General features: G+C 43.5%; 1 protein-coding gene and 1 pseudogene across 2 annotated transcripts in view; one reads left to right on the plus strand and one right to left on the minus strand.

Annotated features, from left to right (window-relative positions):
• Positions 1 to 334: 334 nt before the first annotated feature.
• Positions 335 to 24,609, minus strand: part of XPNPEP3 (X-prolyl aminopeptidase 3) — a gene marked incomplete at its 3' end in the record, with an annotated part of 64,892 nt that continues 40,617 nt past the window's right edge. The window contains exons 5-10 of the mRNA XM_080705288.1: positions 19,093 to 19,155; positions 16,339 to 16,452; positions 13,440 to 13,525; positions 7,101 to 7,281; positions 2,630 to 2,750; positions 335 to 501 (exon numbers count right to left, since the gene is read on the minus strand). Coding sequence (XP_080561414.1) covers positions 335 to 501; positions 2,630 to 2,750; positions 7,101 to 7,281; positions 13,440 to 13,525; positions 16,339 to 16,452; positions 19,093 to 19,155 — 732 coding nt within the window. The remainder of the gene's footprint in view (positions 502 to 2,629; positions 2,751 to 7,100; positions 7,282 to 13,439; positions 13,526 to 16,338; positions 16,453 to 19,092; positions 19,156 to 24,609) is intronic.
• On the plus strand, positions 23,377 to 23,785 carry LOC308269839 (small ribosomal subunit protein uS8-like; annotated as a pseudogene). The gene has a single exon. The product of its transcript is annotated as a small ribosomal subunit protein uS8-like (transcript).

A 24,609-nucleotide genomic window follows, 5' to 3' on the forward strand; every position in this document is an offset into this window, starting at 1 on the left:
AAGTAGCTGAAGCTGTTCATGAATCGAGATCCTCCTGTCTCAGTCTCCCAAATGTAGGATTACAAGTGTGCGCCACCACGCCTGGCTTTAGATAATTAATTCCATGAAATTAATGTTACTAAAGCAGCAGTAACAAACCATTCCAAATTTCATTTTTTCCAGATTTGCATATACTTCAAAAGCAGACGTTCACAGTTCATGAGTGCATATATTCACACAGCTGCTCCACTTCCAAGTGGAACAGGTGCATAATGTACAGAGGCTCAGAGTGCACCTGTGCAGGGATGCTGGCACACCCTTCTGGAACCAGAGCTGCATCAAGCTCTGATGGGAGTCAAGAGGACCTGCTGCAGATCTGTTCAATGTCACTTATCTCTTTGGGACAATCTGCAGAAAGGATGAGAGGTGAGTCTTGAGTTACTACTACATCATCCTCAATTCGTACACCAAGACCTCGAAACTTCTCTGGAGCATCTCTGTCGTCTTCTGGAATATAAATGCCTGAGAAGTAGAGAGAAGAGCACACCGTTCAGCAAGGATGGTAACTGGGTGATCTGGGGCATGTGACTGTGTTCTAGTCCCCTCGTCTGTACCTGGATCATAAAGGGGCCAGTCTAACATAGTTGTGAGGATTCAATGAGGTAATATATGTAACAAAGCCTGGAACATAATGGTCAATAATGTTGGCTATCATTAGTAGAATTATTATTAACGTCATTATGTATATTAGTATACAGGCTCCATGCAACGACAAGCAGACTACTAAAGTTTTTAAGTTTATGAATATATGTCTATATATGTTGGGAACCAGCAGATTACATAAGTGTATTCTTTCTCTGCCTATTAGTCCATGGAAAAAGAGCATTTTGTTAAAATAAAGATAAAACGATTGTAGGTTCAAGACCAGCCTCAGCAATTTAGCACAGCTTTCAGTAATCTAGAGAGACCCTGTTTCAAAATAAAAAATAAAAAAGGCTTGGAGTGCCAGGCATGGTGGCACACGCTTGTAATCCCTGCACTTGGGAGGAGACAGAAGGATCGCGCAGGTTCGAAGCCAGCCATGCTGGCTTCCAAATATAAAAAAGTATAAAATAGGTCTGGGAGTGTAGCCTGGAGGTAGAAGGGCTTCCAGGAACCCCAGTACCACGAAAAAAAAAAAGGCTTGGAGTATAGCAGCTCAGAGATAGAATGCCCCTCGGCTCAATTCTCAGTACCACAAAACAAACAATTTTTTTTTGCAGGTCTGGGGATGGAACCCAGGGGCATTCGACCTCTGAGCTACACGCCCTGCCCTATCTTTTTTTTTTAAATTCTTTATTTTGAAACAGGGTCTCACTAAGTTGCGGAGGGTCTCACTAATTAGCTGAGGCTGGCTGCGAACTGCGATCCTCCGGTCTCAGCCTCCCAAATGCTGGGATTACAAGCGTGTGCCACCCTGCCCGGCAAAAACAAACAATTTAAATTAGAACAAATTCTCATAACATCCAAGGCCACCGCTTATCTTCTGCATTCTGCCTGACACCCAACACCACTCCTGTCAGGGGACCTATTTGACTGTCAGCATTTCCTGAAGCTTCTGAGGAAGGAGCTGGATCCCAAGGAGTAGGAGAGCCCGTTGGAGCCTGAGGGGGGCTGCGTCTGAACACAGAGCAACTGCGTGTCTCTGCCCACAAGCATTGGGCTCTAAAAGCTTGAGCTGCCCCCTACTACTAACTAGAGACTTGTATAAATTGCCCCTGGCAAGGCAGGATTAAAAAAAGATTTCTTAATATCTACTTATAGAAAGTATTCACCATCTGTTGTTTATTGGAGGAGTCAAATTAAAAAAATTGTGTGATGTTAAATAAGAAAGCTAAAGATAAATCTAAAATAAAGTCACCTTGAGCCGGGTGTGGTGGGGTGCATGCTTGTAATCCCAGCGCTTGGGAGGCTGAGACAGGAGGATCGCACAGGTTTGAAGCCAGCCTCAGCTACTTAGCGAGGCTCTCAGCAACTTAGTGAGACCCTGTTTCAAAATAAAGTATAAAATAGGTCTGGGAGTATAGCCCTGAGGTAAAAGAGCCCCTGGGTTCTATCCCCAGTACCACCAAAAAAAAAAAAAAAAATCTATCTATCTATCTTTCTATCTATAAAGTCACCTTCTACACTGGAGATTTTTTTCTTCTCTTCTAACTTTTTTTTGGGGGGTGAGTACTGGGGATTGAACTCAGGGACATTCTACCTCTAAGCCATACCCCAGCCCTATTTTTTATTCTTTATTTTGAAACAAGTTATAAGTTGCAGAAGGCCTTAATAAGTAGCTGAGGCTGGCCATGAACTTGCAATCCTCCTGTCTCAGCCCTCCAAGTACTGAGATTACAAGTGTGGGACATGATGCCCAGTCCTATTTTTATTTTTATTTTGAAACAGGGTCTTACTAAGTTGCAGAGGGCCTAATTAAGTAGCTGAGGCTGACTGTAAACCTGTGATCCTCCTGTCTCAAACTCCCAAGTACTGGCCTCAAAGGCATGTGCCACCACAACTGGGTATCTTTTTTAATTTACTTATGTCAGTTCAGGTAAAAACAAACAATGCAAGCCTCACAGTATTAAGTGTCCAGAGGGGTCAGAGTAGCTAGCCCTCTCCTTACCTGGCTCCACGGTGACCACCATACCAGGTTGCAGAGGCAGGGAGCGGGGTATGTCTGGAGTGTCGTGGACATCCATTCCAAGGTAGTGGCCAACGTGGTGAGGGCAGTATTTTCGAGCAGCCTGGGAAAGATAGCACAGTTTTATTAGAGCAAGGACCTCATTTTTTTTTTTTTTGGCAGTACTGGGGATTGAAATAAGAGATATCTGACCTCCACATTCCCAGCCCTATTTTAGTTAGTTAGTTTATTTATTTATTTATTTATTTTATGGTACTGGAGATGGAACCCAGGGGCATTCTACCTCTGAGTTACACCCCCAGCCCTATTTTTTATTCTTTTTTTCTTCTTTGGTGGTACTGGGGATGGAACCCTTCTACCTCTGGGCTATACTCCCAGACCTATTTTATATTTTTATTTGGAAACAGGGTCTCTTAAGCCAGTGAGGCTGGCTTAGAACCTGCATGATCCTCCTGTCTTTGTCTCAAAAGTGCATGGATTACAAGCGTGCGCCACCACGCCCAGCTCTATTTTTTATTCTTTAATTTTGAAACAAGGTCTCACTGAGTTGCAAAGAGCCTCACTAAGTAGTAGCTGAGGTTCTGTGAACCACAATCCTCCTGTTTCAGCCTCCCAAATGCTGGGATTACAAGCATGTGCCACCATGCCCGGCCTCCCACCCTATATTTTATTTGTTATTTTAAAACAGGGTCTCACTGAGTTGCAAAGGGCCTCACTAAGTAGCTGAGGTTGGCCGTGAACCACAATCCTCCTGTCTCAGCCTCCTGAATGCTGAGATAACAAGTGTGAGCCACCATGCCTGGCTTCAATTTTATTTATTTGGAAATAGGGTCTCACTAGGTTGCTGAGAGTCTCACTAAATTGCTGAGGCTGTCCTCAAACCTGTTTCTTTTTCACAGCCTCCCAAATACTAGGATTATAAGTGCGTATGACCACACCGGGCTTTTAGTTTATTTTTAATTTTCTTAACTCAGCTACTTAGTGAGGCTCTCAGCAACTTAGTGAGACTTCGCTTCCAAATAAAGTATAAAATAGGTCTTGGAGTATAGCCCAGAGGTAGAAAAGCCCCTGGGTTCTACCCCCAATACTACAAAAAAAAAATTAAAAATAATTTTTTATTTTTTTGGTCCTGGGGATGGAACCCAGGGGTCTGTACTTCCAGGCTATACCCGACCTATTTTATATTGCATTTGGAAACAGGGTTTCACTAAGCTGCTGAGAGCCTCATTAAGTAGCTGAGGCTGGCTTTGAACCTGTGCGAACCTCTCGTCTCAGCCTTCCAAGTGCTGGGATTATAAGTATGCGCCACCACACCTGGCTATAATTTTTTATTTTGAAACAGGATCTCACTGAGTTGCAAAGGACCTCACTAAGTAGCTGAGGCTGTCCATGAACTGCGATCCTCTTGTGTCAGTCTCCCGAATGCTGGGATTACAGCGTGTGCCACCATGCCTGGATAGTTTGTTTTTACTTATTTATTTATTTTTGGTGCTACTGGGGATGGAACTCAGGGGCATTCTACCCTTGAGCTGCACCCCCAGCCTATTTCTTATTTTTTATATTGAAACATGGTCTCACTGAGTTGCAAAGGGCCTAAATAGCTGAGGCTATCCACGAACCCGGATCTTCCTATCTCAGCCTCCAAAATGCTGGGATTACAAGCATGTGCCACCATGCCTGGCCCTTTACAACTTTTAAATCTCAGAATACTGCTCCCTGACAAGTTTATTTTTAAATTTCAAAATAGGGTTTTGCTAGGTTCACGAGTCTTACTACTTGCTGAGGTTTTCCTAGAACTTGTAATCCTCCTGTCTCAGCCTCCTAAGTACTGAGTTTACAGGCGTGTACCACCATGCCTGGCTGAGCAAGGACCTCTTAAATTAAAATAAGGCATGTAGAAATCAGTGAGGTTTTTTTTTTTTTTTTTTTTTTTTGTGGTACTGGGAATTGAACCATGGGCATTCCACCTCTGAGCTGCACCTTCAGCCCTATTTTATATTATGTTTTGAAACAGGGTCTATGTTGCTGAGAGCCTTACTAAATTGATGAGGCTGGGCAGGAACCCGTGATCCTCCTGTCTCAGCCTCCCAAGTACTGGGATTACAGGTGTGTGCCACCACATGCAGCCTGAGGTATGTATTTATACCTTCCCTGTTCTGCCACTTGTGCTTAACCTGTCCTTGGGCTAAGGGTATGCCACTACACCTGGCTCCATGTTGGATATTTCTAAAAACTAAAGATTTATTGAAGGGGGTGTGGTGGCACACGCTTGAAATCTCAGCATTTGGGAGGCTGAGACAGGAGGGTTGCATTTCACGGAAGCCGTAGCTACTTAGTGAGGCCCTCTGCAACTCAGTGAGACCCTGTTTCAAAAATAGGGCTGGGAGTGTAGCTCAGAGGTGGAATGCTCCTGGTTCCCATCCCCAGGTCTGGGAAAAAAAAAAAAAAAGAATAAATAGGGCTGGAGATGTAGTTCGGAGGTAGAATGCCCTAGGGTTCCATTCTCAGTACCTTTAAAAAAAAAAAAAAAAAAAGGTTAGTTGGCCTAAGCAACAGGAAAATGCAGGGCCTTTTGCATGCTACACAAGAACTCTACATATGGACCACATCCCATTCTTTTTTTTTTTTTTTGCAGGTCTGGGGATAGAACCCAGGGGCATTTGACCTATGAGCTATAGCCCCAGCCCTATTTTTTATTCTTTATTTTGAAGCCAGGTCTCACTGAGTTGCAGAGGACCTCACTAAGTAGATGAGGCTGTCTGTGAACCGCGATCCTCTGGTCTCAGCCTCCCGAACGCTGGGATTACAAGCTTGTGCCATCACACCCAGCTATTCTTTATTTTTGAAACAGGGTCTCACTAAATTGCGGAGGGCCTCACTAAGTAGCTGAGGCTTTCCACAAACCGCGATCCTTTGGTCTCAGCCTCCTGAATGCTGGGATTATAAGCTTGCTCCACAATGCCTGGGTCACCAAGCATCTTAATTTTATTTTTTGTATGTGTGTGGTACTAGAGTTACAATCCAGGGTCATTCTACTTCTGAACTACACCTCAGTGCTATTTTATTTTTTTATTTTGGAACAAGGTCTCCCTAAAGTGCAGAGGGACTCACTAAGTTGCTGAGGCTGTCCTTGAATTTGGGATCCCTTGTCTAAGCCAAGTCCTGGGGCATTACAGGTAGGTAGCCGGTTAACATTTTAATTTAATGCTATTTTTTATTTTATTTTATTTTGTGTAACGGGGATGGAACCCAAGGCATTCTACCTCTGTGCTACATCCCCAGCCCTATTATTATTATTTTTTTCTTTTGCAGGTCTGGGGATAGAACCCAGAGGCATTTGACCTCCAAGCTACACCCCCTGCCCTATTTTTTATTCTTTCTTTTTTTCCTTCTTATTTTTTAGGTGGTACTGGGGATGGAACCCTTCTGCCTCTGGGCTACAGTCCCAGACCTATTTTATATATTTTTTATTTGGAAACAGGGTCTCTTAAGCCAGAGAGGCTGGCTTCGAACTTGCTCAATCCTCCTGTCTCCGCCTCTCAAATGCAGAGATTACAAGCATGCGCCACCACACCTGGCTTATTATTTTTTGAAACAGGGTCTCACTAAGTTGCAGAGGGCCTCACTAAAGTAGCTGAGGCTGTCCACAAATCCCGATCCTCCCATCTCAGCCTCCCAAATGCTGGGATTACAAGCGTGTGCCACCACGCCCGGCTCCCCAGCCCTATTTTTTAAAATTTATTTTTTGAAACAGGGTCTCACTGAGTTGCAAAGGGCCTCACTAAGTAGCTGAGGCTGTTTTCAAACCCAGATCCTGTAGTCTTAGCCTCCCAAATGCTGGGATTACAAGCCTGCACTTTAAGATTAAAATGCCCGGCTAGCATTTTAATCTTAAAGCTTAAATTTTACATTTTTATTGTGTTTTGGGTTCAGATTCAATTTATTAAAAGATGTGGCCTTTGGGTATATTGTTTAAGTCTCAACAATGTTATTGAAGGAACAAGAACCTTCCCCTTTGGCCTCCAGGTCACACCCTGTGTACACCGGACTTCATTTTGTTTTCTGAATACTGAGCTGGTTATGCACTAGGCCATGCATTGGGATGTGCTGCCATCTTCTGGAAGGAATAAGTATTGGCTTCTTTTAATTACAAAGACCATTTCTTCCTCTCCTTCTCTTGTGGTAGTGGGGATTTAACACAGGGCCTTGTGCATGCTAGCCAAGTGCCCTACCACTGAGTTACATTCCTAGTCCTTATTTTTATTTTGAGATACCAGGCTGTCCTAAAACTTGTGATCCTCCTGCCTCAGCCACCTGAGTTGCTGAGGGTGTAGGCATGTGTCATGGGGCCTGGTCCCACAAAGGCCATTTATAAATCTAATTAGCTTTAGAGAGGGTGAGAGGTGGGCTGCTTGCTGGCATCTTGAGAAGTGAGGTCAGGAGAAGTGAGTACCTTGAAAGCACTGTTTTCTTTGCTGTTCCTCATGATCCCCAGATCTTTAAGCTTCTGTCCTATCAGGGTCAGCATCATGCTGTAGATGTTCTCCAGGCTTGTCCCAGGGGAGCAGAGGGCCAGACAAGCTCTCTGGATCTCTAGAACAGCTTCATAGAGTTCTGCCTGTGCTGCAGTGAACCTGTGGGCAGGAAATCCAAAGAAATCGAGTTCAGAATAACTGGTATTTCAAGAAGTTTGCCTCTGTTTGATTACACAAACCTCAGGCTGCTGCTGTGGCATTGTTTATGAAAATTTGTAGCTGTGTGTGGTGGTGCATGCCTGTAATCCCAGTAATCTGGGGCTGAGATAGGAGGATCCTAGGTTCAAGGACAACCTCAGCAAATTAGAGCTGTTTGAAATTTAAAAAAAAGCCAGGCAGCCAGGTATGGTCATGCACACTTGTAATCGCAGTACCTGGAAGTCTAGACAGGAGGATCACAAGTTTGAGGACAGCCTCAAGCAAATAGTGAGACTTCCATCAACCTAGCAAGACCCTGTTTTAAAATAAAAAATAAAACAGCAACCTAGTGAGACCTTGTTTCTTTCTTTCTTTTTTGTTTTTTTCTGGTGGAACTAGAGATAGAACCCATAGGCAATCTACCTCTGAGATTTCTACCATGCTTTCTCTTTTTGTGTGTGGTACTGGGGATTGAACCCAGCGTATTCTTCCTCTGATCTACAACCACAGTAAAATTTTATTTTCTATTTTGAAAGAGAGTTTAATTAAGTTCCTGAGGGCAGCTGGGTGTGGTGGCAAACACTTATAATCCCAGAGATTGGGAGGCTGAGATAGGAGGATCACACAGGTTCGAAGCCAGCCTCAGCTACTTTGTAGAATCTCTCAGCAACTTAGTGAGACCCTGTTTCCAAATAAAGTATAAAATAGAAGCCGGGCATGGTGGCGCACACTTGTAATTGCAGCATTCGGAAGGCTGAGATAGAAGGATTGCAGTTGCCTCAGCTACTTAGTGAGGCCCTCTGCAATTTAGACCCTGTTTCAAAATAAAGAATAAAAAATAGGGCAGGGAGCCGGGCATGGTGGGGCACGCTTGTAATCCCCGCGCTTGGGAGGCTGAGACAGGAGGATCGCATGAGTTCAAAGCCAGCCTCAGCTACTTAGTGAGGCTCTCAGCAACTTAGTGAGACCCTGTTTCCAAATAAAATATAAAATGGGTCTGGGAGTATAGCCTGGAGGTAGAAAGACTCTGGGTTCCACCCCCAGTACCACCAAAAAAAAAAAAAAAAAAAAAAAGGGCAGGGAGTGTAGCTCGGAGATCGAAGCTGCTGAGATTGGCTTTGAACCTGTGGTCCTCCTTTCTCAGCCTCCCAAATACTGGGAATTACAAGTATGCATCACCACACCTGGCCTTAATTTTTATTTTTTATTTATTTTTTACTTTTTTATTTTTTTGCGGGTCTGGGGATGGAACCCAGGAGCATTCTATCTCTGAGCTACACCCCCTGCCCAATTTTTTATTCTTTTTTTTTAAAATTTATTATTTTTTAAATTTTATTTTATTGGTGCACTGTATTCATACATCATAGTGGGATACAAACTTTTGTAGACATACATGCACACATCGCCCAGTCAGCCCCCACCCGATCCCCACCCTATTCTCTCCCCATCCCTCCTTCCCATGCTTGGCTTAGTGGTTGACATCTAGTATTATAGCAATTTATCCAAAATTAAAAATGATAATCTCACATAACAGTTTCATTTGTCTGATACCAAGCTTTTGATGATTTAAAGATAACATTTCAATATTTCTTTTTGCTTTCTTTCTTACCAGAGCATATTTTTTTCTGTTTTTTTAGGTGAAACTATCATATATTTATATATTTATTTTTCAGAAAAAAATCTATCCTAATATGGAATATGAATTCTAGATACCCAAAACGATCTTGAAAAAGAACAAAGCTAGAAGATATATATTTTCTGATTTCAAACCATATAAAGCTACAATAATTGAAACAGTGTAGTACTGTTCTAAAGGCAGATATATAAACCATTGGAGTTAAATAAAAGCCTAGAGCTAAATTCTTCCCTATATTGTCAAGTTATTTTTGATAAGGTTTCCACAAACATTTGGTGGAGGAATAATAATCTTTTGACTAAATATTGTTGAAAAATAATAATTACATGAAAAAGAATAAAATTGGACCCTTACCTAACACCATATACAAATATTAACTCAAAATAGATAAAAGACCTAAATATAAATCTTAAGACTATAAACTTTTAGAAGAAAATCTGGGTCATAAAACCTCACCACATTGAAATTGGCAGTGATTTCTTGGATATGATTTCAATGGCACAGGCAACAGAAGAATATACAAACTCCATAAATAATGAATCTCCACAGATAACCAATCTTAGTTGTCTGTTGGATGGAAAATCTTGTTTCTCTATTTCTTCTTTGTAGTTAATCTCTTTGAGTATTTTCTCTAGCGCTGGTTTTGAAGACATAAATTCCTTCAGTTTCTGTTTGTCGTGGAAGCTTCTTATTTCTCCATCTAATTTGATAGAAAGTTTTGCTGGGTAGGAAATTTTTGGCTGGAAGTTGTTTTCTTTCAGAGTTTGGAATATGTTACTCCAAGCCCTTCTGGCTCTCATGACTTGGTTTGGGAAGTCTGGAGTGATTTTAATTGGTTTGCCTCTGAATGTCACTTGGCCCTTTGTTTTTGTTGCCTTTAAGATTCTCTGCTTGGCTTCCACATTGGTCATTTTGACAATTATGTGGCGTGGGGATCCTCTTCTCCGATCCTGTCTAAAGGGAGTTCTATAAGTTTCCTGGATCTGTGTATCAACCTCTTGCTCTATATTTGGAAAATTTTCTGCTATTACTTCCTTGAAGAGATTGTTGATCCCTTTGGTTTCACTTTCTTTTCCCTCCTCTATTCCAATTATTCTTAGGTTAGCTATCTTAAGAAGGGCCCATATTTCTTCAATGTCAGAGTCCTGCTGTCGGATATTTTTTTCTAGATTAGAAACTATGCGTTCATTTTTGGATTGCTCATCTTCTAAGAGCGAGATTCTGTTCTCCATGTGGTCTAATCGGTTGTTTGTGCTTTGAATTGAGGCCTTTACTTCATTAATTGCATCCTTTATCTCTTTTTGGCTCTCTCTGAGTTCTTTTCGAAGCACCTCTATTATTTCTACAGTTATTTTCCTGATTTGATCTTCTAGAAATCTCTGATTTTCTGTTTTATCGGGTTCTGATGTTGTGGGGTTGTGCATATTCATTACTCCAGTGTTATTCCTCTTTCCCATGATTTCGGAGATTTGTGCCTTCTCTGGGTTCTTCCCTTGGGTCACTATGGCTTCACTTAAGGTGCTCTGGATCTCGAGTCTGTATTATCTCAGACCCCACTACTCCTTTACTGGGTTGTATCACAGAGTCTCCGACCCAGGGAGTCGATAGAGGCTGCTTTAAACTATGGGGGGTGCCAGGTTGCACGTTCTCCTATGGTGTGATATCTCTGCCACCACCACTCCCTCACTGGGTCCAGTCCCAGGAGGTACAGTACTGGGATTTCTCCTCTGTGGCCCGCAATTTGACTCACTGTTCTTGAGTACGCAGATGTAGCTGTACTGGACTCATTGAATTCACTGCTGCTGCCGCCGCCGGTAACAATATGGCGCCGCTGCCACGCCCTCGGCCGTGAGGCTGGCGTATTTTTTCTTCTTCTCTGGTTTTGATTTCCACTCTGAATCCCTGCAGCGTGTGCTGAGCTCGGTCACTGGGAGCTTTAAATGCTCTCTGCGCCGAAAGATCCCGCCTGGCTGTTCCGCAGCGGCTCACCTCGGCTTGCTGTAGCCGTCCATTGAGTTCGCCACTGCCGCCGGCAGTATGGCGCTGCTGCCGCGTCCTCGGGCGCGTGTGTCTCCTCTGTGGCCCTGAGCTCTGTTCTCAGTCCGCTTTCTCTCTGGAGCCTGGTGGTTTTTTTGTTTTTCTGGTGATGGTGTTTTCTGGCTATGAAAGGCGCTGGTTTTGTGGTAATGGAGACTGGTTGTTAGCGGGGCTCTTAAGCCCCGCTTTTCTCGGTCGCCATCTTCCCGGAAGTCCAATTTTTTATTCTTTATTTTGAAACCGGGTCTCACTGGGTTGCAGAGGGCCTGGCTAAGTAGCTGAGACTGTCTGCGAATCGTGATCCTCTGGTCTCAGCCTCCCAAATGCTGGGATTACAAGCGTGCACCACCACTCCTGGCTTATTTTTTATTTCATTTATTTTTATTTATTTTTTGTGGTACTGGGATGGAACCCAGGAGCATTCTACCTCTGAGCTACACCCCCAGCCCTATATTTTATTCTTTATTTACTTTTTTTTTTTTTGGTGGTACTGGGGTTCCTGGAAACCCTTCTACTTCTGAGTTATACTCCCAGACCTATTATATACTTTTTTTTTTTTTAAACAGGGTCTCTTAAGCCAGCGTGGCTGGCTTCGAACCTGCGTGATCCTCCTGTCTCCGCCTCCCAAGCGCAGGGATTACAAGCGTGGGCCACCACACCCTGCTTATTCTTTATTATTTTTTTTAATTAATTTTTTTTTTGTTTTTGCGGGTCTGGGGATGGAACCCAGGGGCATTCTATCTCCGAGCTACACCCCCTGCCCTATTTTTTATTCTTTATTTTGAAACCGGGTCTCACTGATTTGCAGTGGGCCTCACTATGTAGCTGAGGCTGTCCACGAACCGTGATCCTCCAGGTCTCAGCCTCCTGAGAATGCTGGGATTACAAGCGTGCGCCACCACGCCTGGCTCTTATTCTTTATTTTGAAACAGGGTCTCATTGAGTTGCAAAGGCCCTCACTAAGGAGTAGCTGAGGCTGTCCGAGAACCACAATCCTCCTGTCTCAGCCTTCCAAATGCTGAGATTACAAGCATGCACCACCATGCCTGGCTTTATTTTTATTATTTATTTATTTATTTATTTATTTTGGTTGTACTGGGGGTGGAACCCAGAGGCTTTCTACCTCCGGGCTATATTCTCAGACCTTTTTTATATTTTATTTGGAAACAGGGTCTCACTAAGTTGCTGAGAGCCTCACTAAGTAGCTGAGGCTGGCTTTGAACTCATGCGATCCTCCTGTCTCAGCCTCCCAAGTGCGAGGATTACAAGCGTGCGCCACCACGCCTCGCTTTTTTTATTTTGAAACAGGGTCTCACTACATTATGGAGAGCCTCATGAAGTAGCTGAGGCTAGCTGAGAACCCTGCAATCCTATATCAGCCTCCCGAGTATTAGGATTACAAGTCTGTGCCATTGTGCCCAGCTCCCTAGAACTTTTTAAAATTTTGGGTGACACTACGTTGTCCAGGATGTCCTCCAACTTGTGATCTTCCTGCCTCAGCCTCCAAAGTTGGAATTACAGGTGTGTGTCAATATGCCTGGCTGTCCAGATTTTATAATTATTTTCTTTGGAGGTTTAATCCAGCCAAGCTATTCTACCATGACCCAAATACTATGTCTGTTTACACATACTTCTTTTTTTCCCACATAGCAATTTCTTTTCTCTCTCTCTCTCTCTCTCTCTCTCTCTCTCTCTCTCTCTCTCTCTTTCTTTCTTCCCTTCTTTCCTTCTTTCTTTTTTTTTTTTTTTTGCGGTACTGGGGATGGAACCCAGGGGCATTTTACCTCTAAGCTACACCCCCTGCCCTATTTTTTATTTTTGTGGTACTGGGGGTAGAATCCAGGGGCTTTCTACCTCTGGACTATACTCCCAGCACTATTTTATATTTTATTTGGAAACAGGATCTCACTAAGTTGCTGAGAGCCTCACTAAGTAGGTGAGGCTGGCTTCGAAATTGTGTGATCTTCCTGTCTCAGCCTCCCAAGCACGGGGATTACAAGTGTGCGCCACCACGCTCAGCTTTTATTCTTTATATCGAAACAAGGTCTCACTGAGTTGTGGATAGCTTCACTAACCACGAACCTCTGGTCTCAGCCTCCCAAAAGCTGGGATTACATGTGTGTACCACCATTCCGAGCTTCTTTTTTCTCTTGTTCTTTTTTTTTTTTTTGGGCGGGGGTCTGGGGATGGAACCCAGGGTTATTTGACCTCTGAGCTATATCCCCTGACCTAGTTTTTATTCTTTATTTTGAAAGAGGGTCCCACTGAGTTGCAGAGGACCTCACTAAGTAGCTGAAGCCGGCCATAAACCTGTGATCCTCCTGTCTCAGCCTCCTCGGTACTGGGATTATAAGTGTGCACCACCACATCTGGCTTCCACCTATATCTTTGTATCAACTCATCCCCCTAACAAGCAGCAAGGCATGTTATTCTGTAGAAGCCCTACCTGCCGTTGACAGGCCAGGTACGGGTGATGTCACTCACATAGCAGGAAGACTCACAACCTCCATCCAGAAGTACCATTTCCCCATCCTAGAACAAAGAAAGGGCTCAGTAGGTGATCTCACAATCTTAGAGTGTTTCTTCTAAACAAAAGTATGTTGTTTACTTTCTTTTTTTTTTTTTGTGGTACTGGAAACAGAACCCAGGGGCATTCTACCTCTGAGCCACACCCCCAGATCTATATTTTTTCTTTTATTTTTTTTGGTGGTACTGGAGGTGGAACCCAGAGGCTTTCTACCTCCAAGCTATACTCCCAGACCCATTTTATATTTTATTTGGAAACAGGGTCTCACTTAAGTTGCTGAGAGCCTCACTAAGTAGTTGAGGCTGGCTTCAAACCTGCGTGATCCTCCTGTCTCAGCCTCCCAAGCGTGGGGATTACAAGTGTGCGCCACCACGCACTAAATTCATTTTTTTTTGGTGGATCTGGGGATGTAACCCAGGGGCATTCAACCTCCGGGCTATACCCCCTGCCCTATTTTTTATTCTTTTTATTTTGAAACCTGGTCTCACTGAATTGCAGAGGGTCTCACTAAGTAGCTGAGGCTGTCTGAACTGTGATCCTCCTGTCTCAGCCTCCCAAATGCTGGGATTACAAGCGTGCGCCACCACACCTGTTAACTTACTATTTGTTATGTTCTACTCATACCCTTGAAGACAGAGTGTTTTTGTTTGTTTGTTTGTTTGTTTCATTACTGGGGATGGAACCCAGGGGCATTCTACCTCTGAGCTACACCCCTATCCCTATTTTTTATTCTTTTATTTTGAAACAGGGTCTCACTGAGTTGCAGAGGGCCTCACTAAGTAGTTGAGGTTGTCCTCGAACTGCAATCCTACTGTCTCAGCCTCCCAAATGCTGAGATTACAAGTATGTATGTCCTACCACATCTGGCGTTTTTTTTTTTTTTTTTTTTTTTTTTTTTTTTTTTGTGTGTGTGGCACCAGGGATTGAACCCAGGGGCATTCTATCTCTGAAACCCAGGGGCTTTTCTACCTGAGCTATACTCCCAGACCTATTATATACTTATTTGGAAACAGAGTCTTACTAAGTTGCTGAGAGCCTCACTAAGTAGCTGAGGCTGGCTTCGAACCTGTGCAATCCTCCTGTCTCAGCTTCCCAAGCGCTGGGATTACAAGCGTGCACCACCTCGCCCAGCTGTCCTATTTTATTTTATTTATTAATTTATTTTGGAGGTACTGGGTTCCTGGAAACCCTTTACCTCTGGGCTACACTCCCAGACCTATTTTATATTTTTTTAAATTTGGAAAAAGGGTCTCTTGAGCCAGCGAGGCTGACTTTGAACCTGCATGATCCTCCTGTCTCCACCTCCTAAGCGCGGGGATTACAATCGTGCGCCACCACACCCAGCCCTATTTTATTTTATTTTTTTTTGTGGTACTGGGTTCCTGGAAACCCTTCTCTGTGCTACACTCCCAGACATATTTTATATTTTTATTTGGAAACGGGGTCTCTTAAGCCAGCGAGGGTGGCTTTAACCTGTGCGATCCTCCTGTCTCCACCTCCCAAGCCTGGGGATTACAAGCGTGCGCCACCACGCCCGGCACCCTATTTTATTTTATTTTTTTTGGTAGAACTAGGGGTGGAACCCAGAGGCTTTCTACCTCCGGGCTACACTCCCACACCTTTTTTATACTTTATTTGGAAACAGGGTCTCGCTAAGTTGCTGAGAGCCTTACTCAGTAGCTGAGGCTGGCTTCGAACCTGGGGATTATAAGCGTGCGCCACCACGCCCGGCTACACTAGGCTTTTACTTATTTATTTTGGCAGGTCTGGGGATGGAACCCAGGGGCATTCGACTTCTGAGCACCCCTGCCCATTTTTTTTTTTTTTTAAATCTTGTTGCAGAGGGCTTCACTAAGTAGCTGAGGCGGTCTGCGAACCACAATCCTCCGGTCTCAGCCTCCCAAATGCTGGGATTATAAGCTTGCGTCACCACCAACCCAGCTTATTTTTTTATTTTGAAACAGGATATCACTAAATTGCTGAGGCTGGCCTCAACCCAGGATCATCCTGTCCCAGACTCCCAAATATTGGGATTATAAGCCTGAGCCATCATGACTGGCAGTCAATTATTATTATTACTTTGTGGAACTGGGGATGGAATCCAGGGCTATACTCACAGCTCTATTTTTTCCTCTTTTTATTTTGAAATAAGATCTCACTAAGTTGCAGAGGACCTCACTAAGTAGCTGAGGCTGTCCTAAAACTGAGATCCTCTTGTCTCAAGTGTCCCAAGTACTAGGATTATAATCATGCGCCTCGACGCCTGGCACTTCCCTTCCTCCTTTCTCTTTCTCTTTCTCTCTTTCCCTCTTCCTCTCCCTCTCTCTCTCATTTTGTAGTAATGAGGATGAGGATGAGACCCATGGGTCTGGACTATACCCCCAGACTGACTTTACTCCTTATTTTGAAATAGGGTCTCACTAGGTTGCTGAGAGCCTTACCAGGTTGCTGAGGCTAGCTTCAAACCTGCGATCCTCCTGTCCCGGTCTCCCATGTACTGGGATTACAATTGTGTACCACCATACTTGGTTATTTAATGACTTTTTTTTGCGGTTTTGGGGATGGAACCCAGGGGCATTCTACCTCCGACCTATGCCCTCAGGGCTATTTTTTTTTTAATTTATTATTTTGAAACAGGGTCTCACTGAGTTGCAAGGGCCTCACTAAGTAGCCGAGGCTGGCTGCGAACCAGAATCCTCCTGTCTGAGCCTCCCAAATACTGGGATTACAAGGGTAAGCTACCACGCCCGGTTAGTTAATGACTTTTCAACTGGGGCACCTCGACCTTGTGGGAACAGCACTGAACATTTTTATGTACCTTAATGAGTTGATTATTCTTCACATAGTGCAAAGTGTTTGACCGATTTCCACCAGCAACCACAGGTGGATACGCTAAGATGTCTGCACCACGAGCCCGGCATTCAAATTCAAACTGCAAAAATAATGACATATGATTGCCCCAGCCCCAGATATCAAAAGCCCATACCTCCAACCAACACTTATTATTGTAAATCACTATTAGAAAACTAGTAATCACATTTAACCAAACTTTTTATTTTTGTGTGTATGGTACTGGAGATTGAACCCAGAGGCATTCTACCTTTGAGCTATACTCTGGCCCGATTTTAGTTTTTATTTGGATGCAAGGTCTTGCTAGGTTGATGAGACTCTCACTAATTGCTAAGGCTGTCCTGGAACCTGAGATACTCCTGTCTCCGCCTTCCAAGTGCTGATATTACAATCGTGTGCCACCACTCCTGGCTACTTAACCAAAATTTTTATGTCTTAATTCTAGTAATTCCTTTTATTTGTATTTCAGATGCTATAATTTATTCTAAATATAATTTTACTCCCACCAATCCTGTTATTCAATCTTTTTTTTTTTTTTTTTTTTTTTGCGGGTCTTGGGGTGAAACCTAGGGGCATTTGATGTCCAAGCTATACCTCCTGCCCTATTTTTTTATTCTTTAATTTGAAACTGGGTCTCACTGAGTTGCAGAGGGCCTCATTAAGTAGCTGAGGCTGTCCGCGAATTGCGATACTCTGGTCTTAGCCTCCCAAATGCTGGGATTACAAGCATGTGCCACCACGCCTGGCTTCTATTATTCAATCTTATTATTAAATCTGTTCTTTCTTGAGTGTTCTCTAAATTTCCTATGACTTTCAAATCAACTGAAGGACAGAGAAAACCTATGAAGAAGGCTGAGGCAGAGACACAATCATGTAAGGTTACTACACAGTCTTAGATAAACAAAATATGGATGACATTTATACATTCATTTATTTATTTATTTATTTATTTATTTATTTATTTATTTATTTGTACTGGGGGTGGAGCCCAGAGCTTTCTAACTCTGAGCTATACTCCCAGACCTATTTTATATTTTATTTGGAAACAGGATCTCACTAAGCTGCTGAGAGCCTCACTAAGTTGCTGAGGCTGGCTTTGAACCTGTGCTACCTCCTGTCTCAGTCTCCCAAGCGCAGGGATTACAAGTGTGCGCCATCACGTCCTACTATGGCTGACATTTATAATAGCTCTAAGTTACTAATTTTAACCTTTGAAATAGCTACTGACCTAAATGCTCTGGGCAAGTGAAAAAGGATGCTGTGAAAACTGTAAATTCTGACAGTTTTACTATGCTCTGTGTGTGTGTGTGTGTGTGTATATATGTGTGTGTGTGTGTGTGTGTGTGTGTGTGTGTGTGTGTGTGTGTAGTACTATTTATTTATTTATTTTTTGTGGTGTTGAGGATTCAATGACGGGGCATTCTACCTTCAAGGTACACCCCCAGACCCATTTTATTTTTTATTTGGAAACAGGGTCTTCAAGTGCTGACTGCCTATTGCTGAGGTTGGCTGCCAAACTACAATCCTCCTGTCTCAGTCTCCCAAGTACTGAGATTCCAAGTGTGCACCACCACACTCCTTTTTATTTTTTATTTTTTTGAAACAGGGTCTTGCTAGGTTGCTGAGAGTCTTGCTAAGTAGCTGAGGCTGTCTGTGAATCTGTGATCTTCTGTTTCAACTCCCAAGTACTGGGATTATAGACAGGCATCACTAAGCTAGCAGCCAATTTCCCTATACTCTAGACAGAGTTGAAGACTGGTGCTGCTGTTACCCACACATTACCACACATTATGACCCTTCTTAATTTACATTTACTGAAACACTGTTTTTCTCATCATCTTACACTGTTAAGTCTTTCCCTATTCATCTGTTCTACTTTGCAAATTTCTTCCTTAAATTGCAGCACTGACTGTTTTATTTTTATTTTTTTATTTTTTGTGTGTGGTACTAAGGGTGGAACCCAGGGGCTTTTCTACCTCTGGGCTATACTCCCAGACCTAACAGGGTCTCACTAAGTAGCTGAGGCTGGCTTTTTTTTGGGGGGGGGTATCTGGTGATGGAACCCAGGGACATTTGACCTCTGAGCTACACCCCCTGCCCTATTTTTTATTCTTTCTTTCTTTCTTTTTTTTTTGTTTGTTTGTTTTTGGTGGTACTGGGGTTCCTGGAAGCCATTCTATGTCTGGGCTACAATTCAGACCTATTTTTACATTTTTATTTGGAAACAGGCTCTCCTAAGCCAGCGTGTGCGGCTGGCTTCGAACCTGCGCGATCCTCCTGTCTCTGCCTCCCAAGCGTGGGGATTACAAGCGTGCGCCACCACGCCTCACCTTATGCTTTATTTTGAAACTGGGTCTCACTGAGTTGCAGAGGGCCTCACTAAGTAGCTGAGGCTGTCTGCGAACCGTGATCCTCCAGGTCTCAGCCTCCCAAATGCTGGGATTACAAGTGTGCGCCACCACGCCCGGCTCTGAGGCTGGCTTCCAACCTGTGAGATCCTCCTCTCTCAGCCTCCCAAGCACTGGGATTACAAGTTTATGCCACCAAGCCTGGCACTGCATGTTTTAGACTTATTTAGTAAATCACTAACATTTGAGAATCAAATCCTTTCCAAAAACATGTCAACACCAGAAAAGCCTGATGTGTGCCAACTGCAAGTCAAAAGACTACTTTATATTAGCTTCTAATTTTGCAGAAGACCATCCCATACTCTAAGGCTTACCTTAGCATAAAGAAAGGATTCTTCCACAGGGGCTTTACTGGCAAACATGGTCTCTATCAATGCCTGCAAAGAAAAAGGAAAGAAGATGAAAAGCATAAAGTGCCAAGACCACTTGCTTCTTCTCGGCATCTGTGATGGTCTCTCACGGAGTTAATTGGCTGGTCCTCAACGTGAGCAAAGCCCTGAGAAAGAGAGTGTTGTCTCTGGCCAAAGTACTCCCCCACTCTTAGATATTCTTTCATAACTATTATTCTTTTGGTAATGATTCTTTTAACTTTCCACACGAATTGCTCCGGTGATGTAAGATCAGGGCTGTGAGAGAAACTAGTCCGTCGAAAATAAACTTTCTGGTAATTTGTCTATGCCTCTAAACGTCCTCGGCTTTGTTCAAATGGTAATAAAATCTAGTTAGAATTCAGATGCAGTGGCAGCATTCCAGTAACAGCAATTACAAAATGCAGACTTCCCCTCTATCTCTGACCTTCATTCTAATCATTAACTTACAACAAAAACCTTAAGGGGGAGGCAACCTGGTGCCTCTGTTTACCCCTCTCTTTGTGATCCGGCCTAGATACAGAGAAGACAAACGTTGGGTGTGACATCAAAGCAACCTAGTTTATGAGCAGCTAATACTGCCCAATACAATAGAGCTGATGGCTAGGAAGATTCTTGACCTTTACACCCAGTATGAGCGCTGCCTGAGACAGGGAGGCGCCACGTGGTAAGAAAAGAATATTGCAAAGGGTCTATGATAGGAATATGGCTTATGAATAGGCTTCTAATAAGCCTATCGGTTGAGAAAAAGTGCTCTGCAGCTAAGGAAGTACATCTGACAACTAAATCTAAAAACTTCATGGTATTTTTTGGCGTTTATCTGCCAAATTGTGTTGTGAGTTTGCTTAAGCTTTCAGACTTCATTTTTTTATTTATTTATTTTTTTGGTGGTACTGGGGTTCCTGGAAGCCCTTCTACCTCCGGGCTCCACTCCCAGACACCTATTTTGTATTTTTATTTGGAAAGAGGGTCTCTTAAGCCAGCGCACGCACCTGGCTTCGAACCTGCGCGATCCTCCTGTCTCTGCCTCCCAAGCGCGGGGATTACAAGCGTGCACCACCACGCCCGGCTAGCTTTCAGACTTTAAAAGGCAAGGCGGACGACACCTGGGAGACTTCCATCACATCCACCTGGATCGCCACATCTCCCCATGCCTGCCATATGGACTAAGCCCTAGAGATGGGAAGTTCCAAAAAAGTTAAAGAAGATTCCATGAGAGGCCTATTCTCCAAGCTCTGGGCATGCCTGTATCTTCTGGAATTTGCCCTTTGGAACTGCCTGTCTGCAAGGGCAGCTGGATCTGCCGTGAGATCTGGAGAAGATTCTGAGCTAATCTCTTGAATGCTGGACTAGTTTTTTTCTACTTTGTTTACATGTCATTCACTATTGTTTCCCAGTGATTGCACTCCTCTCTTTTTTCTTACTATTAATCTCACTGGTGAAGGATATAAATTTTCTGGGTTCTTGTAATAAAGTGTCAATTGCTCAAGAAGCTTTTGTCCATGTCAGATTCTTTCCCGAAGCGCCGTGAATAGGAGCTTAAAGAAATTTATTTCATAGAGGGGAAAGAATCGCTGCAGATAAGTGGCTGCAGAACGGCACCCGAATCCTTGCCCATCTTTTCTGAGATAAATCGATCTCGAGTGGACTCACGGCCATTCCGATTGAGCCAGTCTGCCGCAATAAAGCCTTTTTTTTTTTTTCCGTGTGTGTGTCTGTTACTGGGGATTGAACTTGGGTATTTTACTACCAAGCTATACCTTCAGCCCTACTTTATTTTATTTTAAAACAGGTTGCTAGGTTGATGAGTCTCACTACTTGTTGAGGCTGTTCTTGAATCCATGATCCTCTTGACTCAACCTCCCAAGGATTAGAACCTCCTAGGACTACAGGTATGTGCCACCATGCCCAATTCACAGCCTAGTTTTAATGATGTTACCAACTAAAACATTCAAATTATTGGAGTCCAAACAAAAAACCCTTAGATTCCCCACTGTTTTGCGCACCTGAAGCTGCAGCTAAGTGGCATAATACAGATATCTAGAAGAAAAAAAGAAAGTGCTTTCAGATTTTTTTTTCTTTTTTGTAGTATTGGGGATAGAACCAAGGGTGTTCTACCGAGCTTGACACCAAGCTCTATTTTATCTATCATCTATCTATCTATCTATCTATCTATCTATCTATCTATCGGTACTGGGGATGGAACCCAGGGGTATTGTACCTCCAAGCAACATCCCCAGCCCTATTTTTTATTCTTTATTTTGAAACAGGGTCTCACTGAGTTGCGAAGGAACTAAGTAGCTGAGGCTGGTCACACACCTGGATCCTCCTGTCTCAGTCTCCCAAATGCTGGGATTACAAGCATACACCACCACATTTGGCTTTATTTTTTATTTTGAAATAGAGTTTTGCTAAGTTGCAGAGGGCTTCTCTAAATTGGTGAAATTGGCCACCAACTTGTTATCCTCCTGTCTCAACCTCTTAAATACTGAAATTACAGGTATGGGTCTCCATGCCGGCTCCTTAGCCCATTTTTACAGTGAAACAGGGTGCCTCACTAGACTGCTGAGGCCTAAGCTGCTGGGGCTGGTCTCAAGGCTGACAACCTCCTTCCTGTTCCAACTTCCCAAGTATTGGTATTACAGGTGTGTACTACCATGCTCGTCTTTTTTTTTTTTTTTTGCAGAACTGGGGACAAACCCCAGGGGCATTCTACCTCTGAGCAACGCCCCCAGCCCTATTTTCTTTTTTGGTGATACTGGAGGTGGAACCCAGGGGCTTTCCTACCTCTGGGCTATACTTCCAGACCTATTTTATATTTTATTTGGAAACAGGGTCTCACTAAGTTGCTGAGAGCCTCACTAAGTAGCTGAGGCTGGCTTCGAACCTGTGTGATCCTCCTGTCTCAGCCTCCCAAGCACTGGGATTACAAACATGGGCCACCATGTCTGACCCTAGCCCTATTTTTTAGTCTTTTTATTTTTATCTTTTTCTTTATTTTTTTGGTGGTACTGGGGATGGAACCCAGAGGCTACTTCTGGGCTATACTCCCAGACCCACTTTATATTTTTTGAAACAGGGTCTCAGTAAGTTGCTGAGAGCCTCACTCAGTAGCTGACACTGGCGAAGAACCTGTGTGATCCCGTCTCAGCCTCCCAAGTGAGGGGATTACAAGCGTGCGCCACCACGCCCGGCTAGTCTTTTTATTTTTGAAACAGGGTCTCACTGAGTTGCAAAGGGCCTCGCTAAGCAACTGAGACTGTTAGTGAACTGCAATCCTCTAGTCTTAGCCTCCCAAATGCTAGGATTACAAGCATGTGCCAACATGCCTGGCTTACTATGCTCGTATTTATTTATTTATTCATTTATTTATTTAGTGAGTCTGGGGATGGAACCCAGGGGCATTTGATCTCTGAGCTACACCCCCTGCCCTATTTTTTTATTCTTTATTTTGAAACAGGATCTCATTAAGTTGCAGAGAGCCTAAGTAGCTGAGGCTGTCTGCAAACCACGAGCCTCCCATCTCAGCCTCTTGAATGCTGGGATAAGCATGTGCCACCACACCTGGCTTATTTTTTATTTTGAATCAGGGTCTCTAAATTGTTGAGGGTCTTACTAAGCTTTCAGGAATATCTGACAGATGAATATAGTGGAAGGACACTTATCCTTCCTCCTGAGAACATATATATAAAATAAGCAACATGGAAACTGCTACAGTTGAATGTGTCCTCTCTAAATCTCATGTTGAAACAAAATCCCATTATTACCATGTTAAGATGTTAGGGTTGGGATGAGAATGTAGCTTAGTGGTAGAGCACTGGTCTAATACTTATGAGGCCCTGGGCTCCATCCTGGATATTTCAAAAAAGAAAAAAGAAGAAAGAAAAAAGAGGTTAGTGCCTTTTGGGAAGTGATTAATTTATGAGGGCGATGCCTTCACAGGTGGGATAAACAGCCTTATAAGACTTGAGGCTCTTAAGCCGGGCGTGGTGGCGCACGCTTGTAATCCCCGTGCTTGGGAGGCTGAGACAGGAGGATCGCACGGGTTCGAAGCCAGCCTCAGCTACTTAGTGAGGCTCTCAGCAACTTAGTGAGACCCTGTTTGCAAATAAAATATAAAATAGGTCTGGGAGTATAACCTGGAGGTAGAAAGCCTCTGGGTTCCACCCCAGTACCACCAAAAAAAAAAAAAAAAAAAAAAAAAAAAAAGGCTTGAGGCTCTGTCCGCCATCTTTCTGTGCCTCCATAATGGTGCCATGAATGTCCTGGCTGATGCTCTCAAGAGCATCAACAATGCTGAGAAGAAAGGCAAATGCCAGGTCCTGATTAGGCTGTGTTCCAAAGTCACTGTCCAGTTTCTAACTGTGATGATGAAGCATTGTTACATTGGTGAATCTGAAATCACTGATGACCACAGAGCTGGGAAAACTGTGAACCTCACAGGTAGGTTAAACAAGTGTGGCACGATCAGCCCCAGATTTGATGTGCAGCTCAAAGACCTAGAAAAATGGCAGAATAATCTGCTCCCATCCCGTCAGTCTGGTTTCATTGTGCTGACCACCTCAGCTGGCATCATGGACCACGAGGAAGCAAGATGGAAACATACACAGGAGGGAAAATTCTGGGATTCTTTTTCTAGGGATGTGAAATGTGTACAATAAAAGCTTCCATGGACAAAAAAAAAAAAAAGACTTGAGGAAGTGAGCCAGGCCATTCATGCTCTTGGCCATGAGAGGACACAGGCATTACCTCCCCTGTCTCTTTCTGTCCCTCTGCACATGAGGACACTGAGATGGCACCATACATGAATGGGCCAGACACCATTCATTCAGTGTCACCTTGAGCTTGCACTTCCTAGCCTCCAGAATGTGAGGATATAAATATTTGTTGTTTATAAATTAGCCAGTTTCAGGTATTTTGTTAAAGCAGCACAAATGACTAAAAAAGAAACACATTTGAAGCCTGTCGTGGTGATGCATGCTTGTAATCCCAGCATTCGGGAGGCTGAGACTAGAGGATCACGGTTCACGGACAGCCTCAGCTACTTAGTGAGGCCCTTTGCAACTTAGTGAGATCCTGTTTCAAAATAAAGAATAAAAAAAAAAAATAGGGCTTGGGGTGCAGCTCGGAGGTCGAAAGGACCTGGGTTCCATCCCTAGACCCGCAAAAAAAAAAAGAAAGGTTTTCTGGGTAGTTTGACAGTTTTGATAACAGGGAGTAATGGTTTAATACTCGGTCTCTGTAAGACCTCTGGAGGGCTTTACTCTGTCTTTAAGTAGAAATATGCGTATGTGACCAAAATAAAAAATCTCTAGTTGCAACATTTTGGGGTCCTTGGTTCAGACTTATTCTAGGCATGTGCTATGATCTGAATTATGTCCTCTTGAAACCCAAGTATTGAAGCTCTAACCCTATTAATCTGTATCTGTTGGGTCTCTGGGAGCGAATTAAGGTTAAGTGAGG

Source organism: Muscardinus avellanarius, assembly GCF_963383645.1.
Source record: "Muscardinus avellanarius genome assembly, chromosome: 11".
NCBI classification, from domain to species: domain Eukaryota; kingdom Metazoa; phylum Chordata; class Mammalia; order Rodentia; family Gliridae; genus Muscardinus; species Muscardinus avellanarius.